Raw genomic sequence first — 12,500 nt, forward strand, 5'->3', positions numbered from 1 at the left:
GGTCAAGTAAGCTTAACTAACGGGATTTGTGTAGAGGTACGGTGTGACTTTAGAGAGTGTTGCTGTTACGAACCAGGCTTCCAGACCAGTGACTGTGTGCGTGCTTGCATGCTTGCTTGCGTGCGTGCGTGCGTGCTTGCGTGCTTGCTTGCGTGCGTGCGTGCGTGCGTGCGTGCGTGCGTGCGTGCGTTTGAATGTGCATGCATGTTTGAATGTGCAATGTGTGTGTGGACCAGCTGCAGGCATCCACACCTGGACAGTAAATCAACCAACAGCAAAACTACAAACAATCTCTCTCTCTCTCTCTCTCTCTCTCTCTCTCTCTCACTCTCTCTCTCTCTCTCACTCTCTCTCTCACTCTCTCTCTCTCTCATTAGGGTAAAGCATTCTGCATGTGTTTTTCACGTTGTGCCTGCTGCACGACAAAGAGTGTGTGTTTTTTCACTTTGTTTTCGTGTACTAAAACTATGTGTGTTTTTACTGGTCTCATGCAGTCGTACCTCGAGAGTGTAATAAGTGGTTTAGGCTGTTTAGAGAAAAATGTAAGGACTATTTTAGGAGTAAGACTCTGAGTCCATTTCTGTAGGCATTTCAACCGTCCTAACTTCTATGCACCTTTGTCTGCATTCAACCAAATGCTGCTGACTCCATTCTTGACTTCCAGCCAAGCCTACTGTACAGTATGTGTGAGGTATGTGTGTGTGTGTGTGTGTGTGTGTGTGTGTGTGTGTGTGTGTGTGTGCGTGCGTGCGTGCGTGCGTGCGTGCGTGCGTGCGTGCGTGCGTGCGTGCGTGCGTGTGTGTGTGTGTGCATGAGAGTGTGAAACATCCTTTTGAAGTAAGAAGGATAATTTACTGCCTCTTTTATCCTGTGCCATGTACGTCCTCCTACACACACACACACACACACACACACACACACACACACACACACACACACACTGGGTGGTTGTTGAGTTGTGAGCTGTCGTCAGCTTTATCAATTGTCAGCTCTTAACGCTGACCTTCTACAGAGGGCAAACACTGTCTGTCTGTCTGTCTGTCTGTCTGTCTGTCTGTCTGTCTGTCTGTCTGTCAGGGAGGAGGGATTGTATTTCTTTCAACAGCTGCTCTTTCATTGGACCAGCCCTATGTCACTCCAAGTGTACTCTGATTCTAACTTTACTCTTCGATTGAAATTTAGCAAATCTATCCCCTATATAGACAATAATGTGCAGAGCCGTGCCCTGTAGGGACTGCCCATATCTCCGACATCCCGTTAGTTTTCTCATGCCAATAAAGCCCTTTGAATTGAATAGTCCGAACATATGTGGCTTTTGCATGCAGTTAGGTTTAGGGCTAGATTTATGCTTGAAGGATTTGTATTAGGGATGTCCCGATACTGTAACGGTGCGACTCAAGACAAGTAATATAGGACCCAAAATGCTGAACAGACAGGCAGGAGCAAATTAAAGTATTTATTATACTGAAAACACTATAGGTGAACATAACAGGAACAGAACACCATAACAACATCTATAATCAAGCAGGGAACATATATGGAACTGAGGGTTTAAGTAGACACAGGGATCACAATACACAGGTGAACAGAACAAACAATCAACACTGGGATTGGCTAGGAGATTAACAGGACACAGGTGGAGAAAACTAGTAATCACAAGGAGGTAAGACAAGACAGGCAAACACACTAGGCAGAACAGGAAACACTAGGGCATCACTACATAATAAAAGTACACAGTATACAGATTATAGTTCATGACAATACAGTTCGTGACAGATACACTTTTTCCGTTCCCGATTCGATCCCTATAACGCAATTTCTGTGTTAGCCAATGACAAATATCAATACCAGAGAATAATATTTATAATATTATAATAAAATTACTTATTTTATCTCATGTTGTTGTTGTTAGCCGACTCCTCACTCAAATGTGCACTTGCAGTTTGGGAAACTCCAAAGCAAACTCCACATGCCCCAACATTTTATTTACCTGCCATAGTGTCCACCTCTTATCCCTGTTAGACTGGCATATTCGCCGATACCGATATGATCCGATATGACCAAAAAGGGCCAATACCGATACTAGTGCAAAACAAAGAATGTTTGCTTTCGCCATCTTTGTTGAAGAAGAGTCTGGGCAATTATGTTTTAGTTCCTTTTGTGCCAGTGTTCATTTTTGGTTGGCTAAAACTAGACTAAAGCTACATAGTTTAAGTAGCCTAGGTAGGGCCCTGTAGGCCAGCTGTATGCAATCAATGCTACGGTGTCAAGCTGCAACTTCACCACTTTTTTCATATTAATTGGCCCTCACAATTCTTTTCTACTCGGTCTGTGTCTCATATGGCTGTTGGGCAGTTCAGAAACCTGTCATCCAGTGACATCATCGTTAGGCTTGTTTTTTGTGTGATGTCACTGTGTGTGTCAGTAATGTCACTGTACTGGAAGACGGGTTTATGAACTCTGTGAGACACAGACAGAGTATTCTTTTTATTTTTGCTATTTAATCATGAACATAATTATATGAAGATAAGTTGAAAAGTGGTGAAGTCATCCTTTAATGAAAAAGGCCTCCTATAATGGCATGCCCAACAATAGCGACACCAGGTTGAAAGTGGTCAAAGTTACAAAAAAACAATCCAGTTTCATGTACTGTAGGTGCATTGCATGCTAGGCTGATACACTGCTTTCATTTTCAATCAGTAAATCAAAACTTATTATTTTAATAACAATCTGGACGTAAAATCTGAATCTCCCACCCACCCCTTTTTCCCCTCACTGTATACTGTGACTTAGTCATAGTCTTTTGAATAAGGATGGAGCTCGATAACCGATACCCGAAAACATCCGATAACAAGCTAATTGAGTACCCATTATCAATAAGCTTTGGGCTTTCAAGCCTGTTATCGAGCATGGCGTCATGTTTAAACAATCAAGACAAGAGGCGATCAAGAAATACTGTAAATGTAATCATCATCATGAAAGCGTTGTTATGCAAAACCGTATCCATTATCATATAGTATTTGAGGGGCTGGTCTATGACGTCAGTATGACATCATGTTGATGACATCAGGGATCTCCTTATATCCATAAGAATATAGGATAAATGGGATACACACAGACAGAGAAAGAAAGGTATTGATCAGTTAGCCAGTCTTCTTCCAATAACTTCATCCTGTACAAGACCAACCCCCCAGAATTCAGTGCCCAAGACCAATTTGATCAGATTATTCAAAGACAATCACTGTCAAACATACAATACACCAGAAAGCGGAACACATTCCACAGTCATCCAAAAGCCATTCAACAGTGTGGGTCATCATACATAGTTGCCACACAGACCGTACTGGTCCCGGTCAGTGGGAAGAAGATGCAGCAGCCTCAGGCAGAGACTGCAGTGGGAGTGTCCAATTCCTCTGCACCGCCGGAGGCGATGGTCGCTCCTGAACTGGACAGTCTATCACCTCCCAAATCCTCTAGCACACCTCAAGTGGTGCGCTCTCTACAATCGGCAAAAGAAACATCCTCTGCTGGCCTACCAGCAGAAGAGCTCACGGCTCATGCTCTTCTGGAAAGCGGAGCAGAAGAACCGGCCGCTGAAGATGCTCTGGATCAAACACCAGCAGCAGCTGCTAAGAGTATCCAGTCGAAGGTGGTGTCTAATCACTCCACTGGGCGCCCGTCAGGGTCTTCTGCCGAATCGAACAGCGATAAGTTACTGGAGGAACCGGACTCTGATCCGGCAAGGCGGGCGCTTCACTCTCGGCTCTCCGCCTTCGAAATAGGTGAGGAATCGAAACAGAGCCGAAGCGAAAAGAAGGCGCGAAAGGCCATGTCAAAGCTCGGCTTGAAGACGATAACGGGAGTCACCAGGGTAACCATTCGCAAGTCCAAGGACATCTTGTTCGTCATCACAAAACCGGACGTCTATAAGAGCCCCGCGTCGGACACCTACATCGTCTTTGGCGAGGCTAGGGTCGAGGACCTGTCCCGGACAGCGCAGCTGGCCGCGGCGGAGAAGTTCAAGGTCCAGGGACAAGCCCTTTCAAAGGTCCAGGAAAAAGCAGAGGCGCCGAAGGTAGAGGAGGAGAACGAAGAGGAGCTGGATGAGACCGGGGTGGAGGCCAAGGACGTGGAGCTGGTCATGTCACAGGCCAATGTGTCGCGGGCCAAGGCCGTGCGCACGCTAAGGAACTGCAACAATGACATCGTCAACGCCATCATGGACCTGACCATGTAAAGCATCTGGTGGTCCAGGCCAAGGGTCCTCCCAGCGGTACCCAGTTAAAACACTAGCATGTCTGAAGTAAAATCAGAAGAATTAGCATGTGTTTAAATTCACATTTATAATTTTTTTCAGATGTAAAAAATGTCTGAGATATAATGGTGATGGATGATGATGGTCATGGAAGGGGAACCTTCTGAAAGCTTCATGGGCAAAGATAATCAACTTCAAAATAATAAAAAAACGGTCAAAATGACCTTTCAGACCTTCTAGTGATTGGTTCTCAACCTGTGGTTAAGGACACCTAGGGGGTCCCCACATGTTTTTGGGCGTGTCCCCAGATGACAGTGAAGTGACAATATTTTGACTTAAGTTTTGAATACCTAAAAAAATGAAGAAAGGGGGGAAAAGCCATTTGTATCAAAAGTAATCAACAAACTGTAAAAACTGCATGGTCAAACATTGGCCAAATTGTCAAATAATATATTAAAAAAAATGTCGGTCGGACAGTTCTCCAGAAATGCACGAGGAGAGACAGCAGGGGAGAGACAGAAACAGACCTAATTTTGATCTAGCTTAGTTTACTAGTTTAACTTTTTTCCCCCCTCAATACTTCACTGGAGTTTAAATATGGGTAGAGTCAAATATACAGTATACTGTAGTGTAGGCTATATCTACTCTGTCTCTCTGAAAAAAGCCTCAGCTCCTCTGAGCTGGCGCGACCAATCTCCCGTCATGTCGTCATCGCCCGAAAAGATGAATTATTTGTATATTTTCTTGCCCCGCCCACTTTTCAACCATCGCCCGTTCGCCTGCTATCGCAGGTAGATTCTCCCTCATCGATCTAACTCGCTGAACTGGGAACCGGTCTAACTCATTGTCTGCCAGAGTTAAAAAACATTATCTATAGCTGCCCTTCCAGCCATTCCAGTGTGAGCCTTGGAAGTATAGGGCAAGAAATCTCATCATTGGCAAGCAATCAGAATCAGAATCATCTTTATTGTCACACCACTGTTTTTGTGCATAGTTCCCATTGTGTTATTTTTAGCTAATTTAAAAATGACATAGGCTACTGTATACATTAATAAGCCCCTCATCAGGCCGCCGAGCAAGGCATCGCCCGCCAATCAGGCACTGACCAGTACAGTCGCTGTTGGGACTCACATACGTGAGGAAAAAGGCCTCTTGGATGAGACTTGCGTCAAGAGATGCCGCATCATACTACCGATGTAACCTTAAATGGGGCTTAAATGTTCTTACTCTGAGCCTCGGTGGTCAATGACCTCACCAGAACAGATATTATCTGTGTAGAATATTCGTACGGGTTGTTTCCGTTGGTGACATCAGCTGTAGTGATGTCGGTCTCTGTGTACTTTCTATGACGCCAATCTCGGGTGACCTAAGTCGAGCCGAGTCTGTTCCTAGTATGGGGATCTCGGATGGCCCCTTGTCCCATGGTCAGATCCTCTCCATCTCTCCTAGTATGGGGATCTCGGATGGCCCCTTGTCCCATGGTCAGATCCTCTCCATCTCTCCCTCTCTCCCCCCCTTTCTCTCTGTATGTCAGAATCAGAGAGGGGGGAGAAGATGAAGTCGGGCTATATTTTTGTCCTTCTGCCGAGTGGGACAGGAAATGATTTACAGAGGGGGTCAATGGAGGGGCATAGAGAAATATAAAGGGCGTGCGTGACTGCATGCGTGTGTATGTGTGTGCTTGTGTGTGAGAGAGAGGACACATGGAGGTGATCATAGACTGATAGATGAATTTGACTACATAGCAGGACGGTGTTGCCTATGAAAGAACAAAGCTCTGTAGGCCACAGCGCACAATAGAGTGCAAATTAGAGAATGGAATGAGATCAAGCAATTATCAATAATAATAACATGATGAACTCATTGTCCACTATGATATCATGGTGTCCTACACACACACACACACACACACACACACACACACACACACACACACACACACACACACACACACACACACACACACACACACACACACACACACACACACACACACACACACACACGTTTGTTTATTTTGTGACATTCTTTCCCATGCCTCATGACTCAGTTGCATCATTCTATTATTTCTTCCCCCTCTCTTCTCCTTCTTGCCACTGTGTGTGTGTGTGTTTGTAATGACCCATATAATGAGGGTCATTGACTACATTCATCACCTTTTAAAGGCAACAGACGTAATCTCTCTCTCTCTCTCTCTCTCTCTCTCTCTCTCTGTCTCTCTCCCTCTCTCTCTCTTTGTTGCATACTCAAATTGCATACTCTGCTCCGTGTTACAGACTGTTGCTCTGCCCCTGTTTATGTTGCTATATGGAAACATGAAATAATTAAATAATATTAATATAATTAATAAATTAATATGTGGAGTCTATAGAAGTGAGTGCTGGAGACGCTTTGGTGAACAACACTAATGTTTTGCCCACTCTCTCTACAGGACTATCTGGGGTGCATCATAGAGTGTGATCTGTCGTTGAAACCAGAGCAGGTCAGCAGTCTGTTCTGTAACATCGAGGACATCTATGAGTTCAACAGGTCAGTCTCTCTCTCTCTCTCTCTCTCTCGCCTCCTATACCCGACTAACATACATGCACTTTATCCATTAATATCCAACAATGTTTTCACCAGGGGACAGAGGACTGAGTAGAGGGGACATGAGTCAGGGGACAGAGGAGAGGGGACATGAGTCAGGCAGTCTCGCGTAGCCAGACAACTATTCCACAATCTCCGAATGATACTGTATATACAGTAGAGTCTGGAACTACACATGCCGAGAGCATCATAATTTCCGTTGATATTTTAAAATATCTTTATACATAATAATTTAGAATGTCCAATTCCTGACTAAAAGCAAACTATACATCCTTTGATTATTTTAATTTATATTCAGACAAATGTGCGCGACTGTAACGACGAAATGGAAGCGGGGAGGAGGCGTCCTCGGATAATTTTCGGAGCTTCCAGACTGTGCCTCCAGACTGTATGACGGATTCGGAAGCATTTGAAGATTGTGGGAGGCAACAGTCTGGCTCGCGAGACTATGGGCTGGGAAGAGGCGAGAGGGGACAGGGAACAGGGGAGAGGGTAGATTCCCAGGCGTATTGGGGAGGATTTAATCCATTACCACAAGCCTAGAGGCTATCTGTGCACCAGGGTACAGGGGATATGAATGTATAAATAAGACCTACTAGCAGGGTGTTTAACCTGTGTAGGGATATTATTACACAGGTAAAAAAAAGTCTGTTCTGTCACGTCAGTACTGTGACGCAGGCATGTCCATATGTGGGCTCTATTTTCCCTTCAACCTTAACCACTTAAACACTATCATGGTTGAGTTGAGTCCCTCAAGGCTCTATACCAGTGTCTTTTCTGTTTTCATACTGTGAGGAAAGTATACTAGCCGATCGACAAGCTCACGTTGGCAAGCTGGTCAAACTGCTATTTTCTGCGAAAGCTTTCTCCACGACACGGATGCAGGGGTTTTAAGTGGTTAACAAAAAATTAAAGCTCTATTATTATAGTTATTTTAAGTTTGTTTGTTTAGATTTTTGTGTGAATACAAATTTATTTTGTCCTAATCTGAATGGTAGAGTATGTTAATACAAGTAAGACGTGTGAACGCGGGAAGTGATCGCAGCTGTTGTGGCAGTCTGACACACGTCACACACACACACACACACGCACACACACACGCACACACACACACACACACACACACACACACACACACACACACACACACACACACACACACAGACCTTGTTTCGTCTTTTTATTTTATTTTTTCTGGCTTCACACAAATTTTGACCTGGGAGTCAAAGTTAATGTTTTTCCTTGGAACAATGAGGCAGGCTTTATTAGCTCAGTGGTGTAAAAATGTCAGCACTTGTGAATAAACTCTGGGTTCAAATCCAGGGTAGAACAGGGTTTGGGCCAATCTGACCTGATGTGATTAAAAGACAGAACTTCAGCATTATTGCTATTATACGGATCATTCTGCAGCTTTATTGCTACATTCTCAGGCCGCTGTTGTGCTGACAGGAGTCACAAAGAAGGGCCATTCGAAGTGTTAAACACTGCTATAACACTGCTGCCGAGCAGCGGTGCCCTTGCAGCACTCAGCTAATATTGCTATTATACAAATCATTCTAAAGACTGCATTCAGTTGAGTGCAGTATGTACAACCCTCTGCCACCCTCCTGCTCAGCAGAACCAGTGCAGTATGTACAACACTCTGCCACCCTCCTGCTCAGCAGAACCAGTGCAGTATGTATACAACCCTCTGCCACCCTCCTGCTCACCAGAACCAGTGCAGTATGTATACAACCCTCTGCCACCCTCCTGCTCAGCAGAACCAGTGCAGTATGTATACAACCCTCTGCCACCCTCCTGCTCAGCAGAACCAGTGCAGTATGTACAACCCTCTGCCACCCTCCTGCTCAGCAGAACCAGTGCAGTATGTACAACCCTCTGCCACCCTCCTGCTCAGCAGAACCAGTGCAGTATGTACAACACTCTGCCACCCTCCTGCTCAGCAGAACCAGTGCAGTATGTATACAACCCTCTGCCACCCTCCTGCTCACCAGAACCAGTGCAGTATGTATACAACCCTCTGCCACCCTCCTGCTCAGCAGAACCAGTGCAGTATGTATACAACCCTCTGCCACCCTCCTGCTCAGCAGAACCAGTGCAGTATGTACAACCCTCTGCCACCCTCCTGCTCAGCAGAACCAGTGCAGTATGTATACAACCCTCTGCCACCCTCCTGCTCAGCAGAACCAGTGCAGTATGTATACAACCCTCTGCCACCCTCCTGCTCAGCAGAACCAGTGCAGTATGTACAACCCTCTGCCACCCTCCTGCTCAGCAGAACCAGTGCAGTATGTACAACCCTCTGTCACCCTCCTGCTCAGCAGAACCAGTGCAGTATGTACAACCCTCTGTCACCCTCCTGCTCAGCAGAACCAGTGCAGTATGTACAACACTCTGCCACCCTCCTGCCGTCCAGAACCCGACCCAGGGACCACATCATGCACACCAGTTCTCCGTGACCTCCACTGGCAAACGCAGAATAGATTTCAAAATACTAATTACTGCCTAGTAGTACCTATACTCTACTACTAGGTACCTATACCTAAGAATATATATTCAAAGATTTGCGACACATCTTCATGATTTTTCAACAATAGCAGATCTGCCCTCGGTGTCGCGCTACGACATCAATAGCTGAAGTAATGCTTAAAACACCAAAAGGGGTTCCGTTAACCGTTTTAACTAGTTTTTCCAAATAAAGTAGTTTATATGTTGTTTCTGTAAAGCGACTTTTAGCACCTAGAAAAGTGCTATATTAATGGTATGTATATGTATTGTTATACAGTACATATAGTACATACCTCTGCTGAGTGCGACGCTGTGCAGATGCTGTCAAGATAGTCGCTACGGAGGAGAAACCTTGTATCTTCATATTTCATGCTTTTATGTGTTTTTACATAAATTAATTAACCCATTCTGGACGGGATTAACCCCTTCTGGACGGGAACCCGTTTTGGTGTTTTAACTAAGCATTATGTTGTACTTTAGCTATTGAAAAATAGCAGATCTACAAGCTCATAGCACTACGAGCTTGTAGGTCTGCTATTTTTGAAAAATCGTGAAAATGTGGCACAAATCTTTGAATATAATTATATTCTTTCAGAAGACTTTTTATTTATTTCGACGTCAGGCCTAATTGGGTTAATGTTATTTGTGTGATACACACTGTACAGTAGCATACAGTAGATTCAGGTAGAGTGGCGCTGGCTGGCTCTCTCTCTCTCTCTCTCTCTCTCTCTCTCTCTCTCTCTCTCTCTCTCTCTCTCTCTCTCTCTCTCTGCCAAGCAGTATGGAGAAACACTTATCGTTGCTGAACTGTAAAACCACAAGAATGTCCCTTGATGCAGCTCTTTGTCACGCGGGTGTTTGTGTGTGTGTGTGTGTGTGTGTGTGTGTGTGTGTGTGTGTGTGCGTGCGTGCGTGCGTGCGTGCGTGCGTGCGTGCGTGCGTGCGTGCGTGCATGCGTGCGTGCGCGTGCGTGCGGGAGTGCGTGCGTGCGTGTGTGTGTGTTTATCCACTAAAACGATATATAACTGTTTGACCTGGGACCCCAAGGCTCCATACTAGGTTGGCTCCTCCCCTGTACACCAAATATCATCACTGAAAAACATTCTAAATCTAAATGTGAGCTTGAAAACAATTTTTTCAAAAACATTTTCAAGCTTACAATTCACATCACGATCTGCACTGTACGTACGTTTCTTAGCCAGGATTTAATCGCAAGGGTGCATTTGTACATTATTTTGTTACATAGACAAATTCACACAGAGGATCTTTTGGTAAAGCTATGCAATTACCGCCTACACTGTACAGTATATGAAGTCAGAAATGAGTTGGCAATTCCTCCGCTCTCATCGCATGCAGGAAATACACAAGTTATGGATAATTTACAACAGGATCACCGTTCCTGCTTCCAAAAGCTGTGGCGGAGTGCAGTGTAAGCAAAGCACATTTAAATTCCACATTATCGGCGCTGGAAACCTCGCATGTCCTAAATGGTTACTTTTCAGGAAATGGAAAAAGGAACTCTTGTTAATACTTTTCATTGGTTCAATATGATAAAACACACAGACAGACTTTCACTTATATAATATTATATAATAAAGATAAAATATAATATATCCATAAGCTCACACACTAGCACAAGATGTACAGTGAGCTTATACCTCTGCCATTCACTTCCCTTCTCTAATACATTTGTGCATGCGGCACAAAAACAAATAAAATCAAATATGAATGACTGAATAACATAGTATTTATTAGTCAAAATCCGTGTTAGGCCTATACCTCCTCTTGTGGTCTCCTGATAGATGTATTTTTCAGGCCAATTTAGAAAGAGACCATGCAGGGCATTCCACATTATGGTAGTAGTCCAAGTATTATAGCAGAATGAGAATTGTCTCATGCTTGTTCTAAATGCGTGCGTGCGGTGCCTGCGTGCGCGTGTGCGTACCAGATCATGGTCGCTCCTTCTAGCATTGTGGCTGTGGGTGTGTGGGTGTCACTGACTTTGAAGTATAGTTGGACAGGCAGATACGGAGATACAGGGTTCTCCGGGCGACATACCTCCGCTGCGTGTGTGTAACACTATATCATAACCTCACTGCAGCGTCCCTGCCAAGAACAGAGCTCAGTGCTGCCTGCACGCTCTGCTGGACAGTGGGAACATGATCATGACAGACACATGAACTGTGCTACAATACAAGCCTGTCTGTTCTGATCAAGTCCTACCTGTCAACCGTACGTCTTCATTAAGCTCATAGAAATCACATTGTGTGAAACGCTGATCTAGGTAACCTGATCCGTAGTCCGTATAGTCTGTAGACCTGATCCGTAGTCTGAAAACCCACCTCTTCAGACTCCATCGTGGCCCGTAGCACTTGCCCTATTCCCGACGACCTTACAGGCATATGCAAAGGCTCAATTTATGTAACTTAGATAGCATTTTATGTAGACTAGTTATTTTATATAGACATAGCACTATATACTATATATGCATAGTTTCATTATATGCCACTGTTACGTTCTTATCTTACATATATGATTCATGATGACTACTTTTTTACTTTTTTATGATGTATTGCCATGTTTTTGTTTTTGCTTAATGTAAGTCCTCTGGATTAAGAGCACCTGCTAAATACCTAAATTGTAAATTGTCTTCATCGACACGTGCATGCAGGCACACGCACACGTTTGTATTAATACTTGCGAGGACATCATCATTTTATAGTACCCCCGATTTTATGAATGCAAATTTCAAAACTCTTTGTCATTTCTCACCGTATTATAGCATAAAAGCCGAAAAATGGCAAATCTACAAGTTTGAAACGTGTCGCCGATGTGAACTTGTAGATCAGCAATTGTTGGGTGCATGACACCAGACCATGACACCAGACCATGACACCAGACCATGCAGTGGGTGCATGACACCAGACCATGCAGTGGGTGCATGACACCAGACCATGCAGTGCAGAACTATCGTTGTATTGAACTGTTGGGTGCATGACACCAGACCATGCAGTGCATGACACCAGACCATGCAGTGCAGAACTATAGTTGTATTGAACTCCTGGGAAGGAGACGGTGAAAATATGAAAAGCATTTTTTTTGTATTTCCCTAAACACACGCACACACACATGCAGTCACGCACACACGCGC

At 44.4% G+C, this 12,500-nt stretch overlaps 2 protein-coding genes across 2 annotated transcripts in view; both read left to right on the forward strand.

Annotated features, from left to right (window-relative positions):
* plekhg2 (pleckstrin homology domain containing, family G (with RhoGef domain) member 2) overlaps positions 1-12,500 on the forward strand; it is an 84,701-nt gene that overhangs the window by 32,514 nt on the left and 39,687 nt on the right. Inside the window, exon 4 of the mRNA XM_080772838.1 lies at positions 6,687-6,784. Within this exon, the coding sequence (XP_080628964.1) occupies positions 6,687-6,784 (98 nt within the window). The remainder of the gene's footprint in view (positions 1-6,686; positions 6,785-12,500) is intronic.
* On the forward strand, positions 3,368-4,237 carry LOC308321204 (nascent polypeptide-associated complex subunit alpha-like; the record flags this gene model as incomplete). The annotated part of the gene is made up of 1 exon (XM_080772046.1): positions 3,368-4,237. The coding sequence occupies one exon, from the start codon at positions 3,368-3,370 to the stop codon at positions 4,235-4,237; it is 870 nt and encodes a 289-aa protein (XP_080628172.1).

Source organism: Protomyctophum bolini (assembly GCF_963924005.1).
Source record: "Protomyctophum bolini genome assembly, chromosome: 9".
Taxonomy (NCBI): domain Eukaryota; kingdom Metazoa; phylum Chordata; class Actinopteri; order Myctophiformes; family Myctophidae; genus Protomyctophum; species Protomyctophum bolini.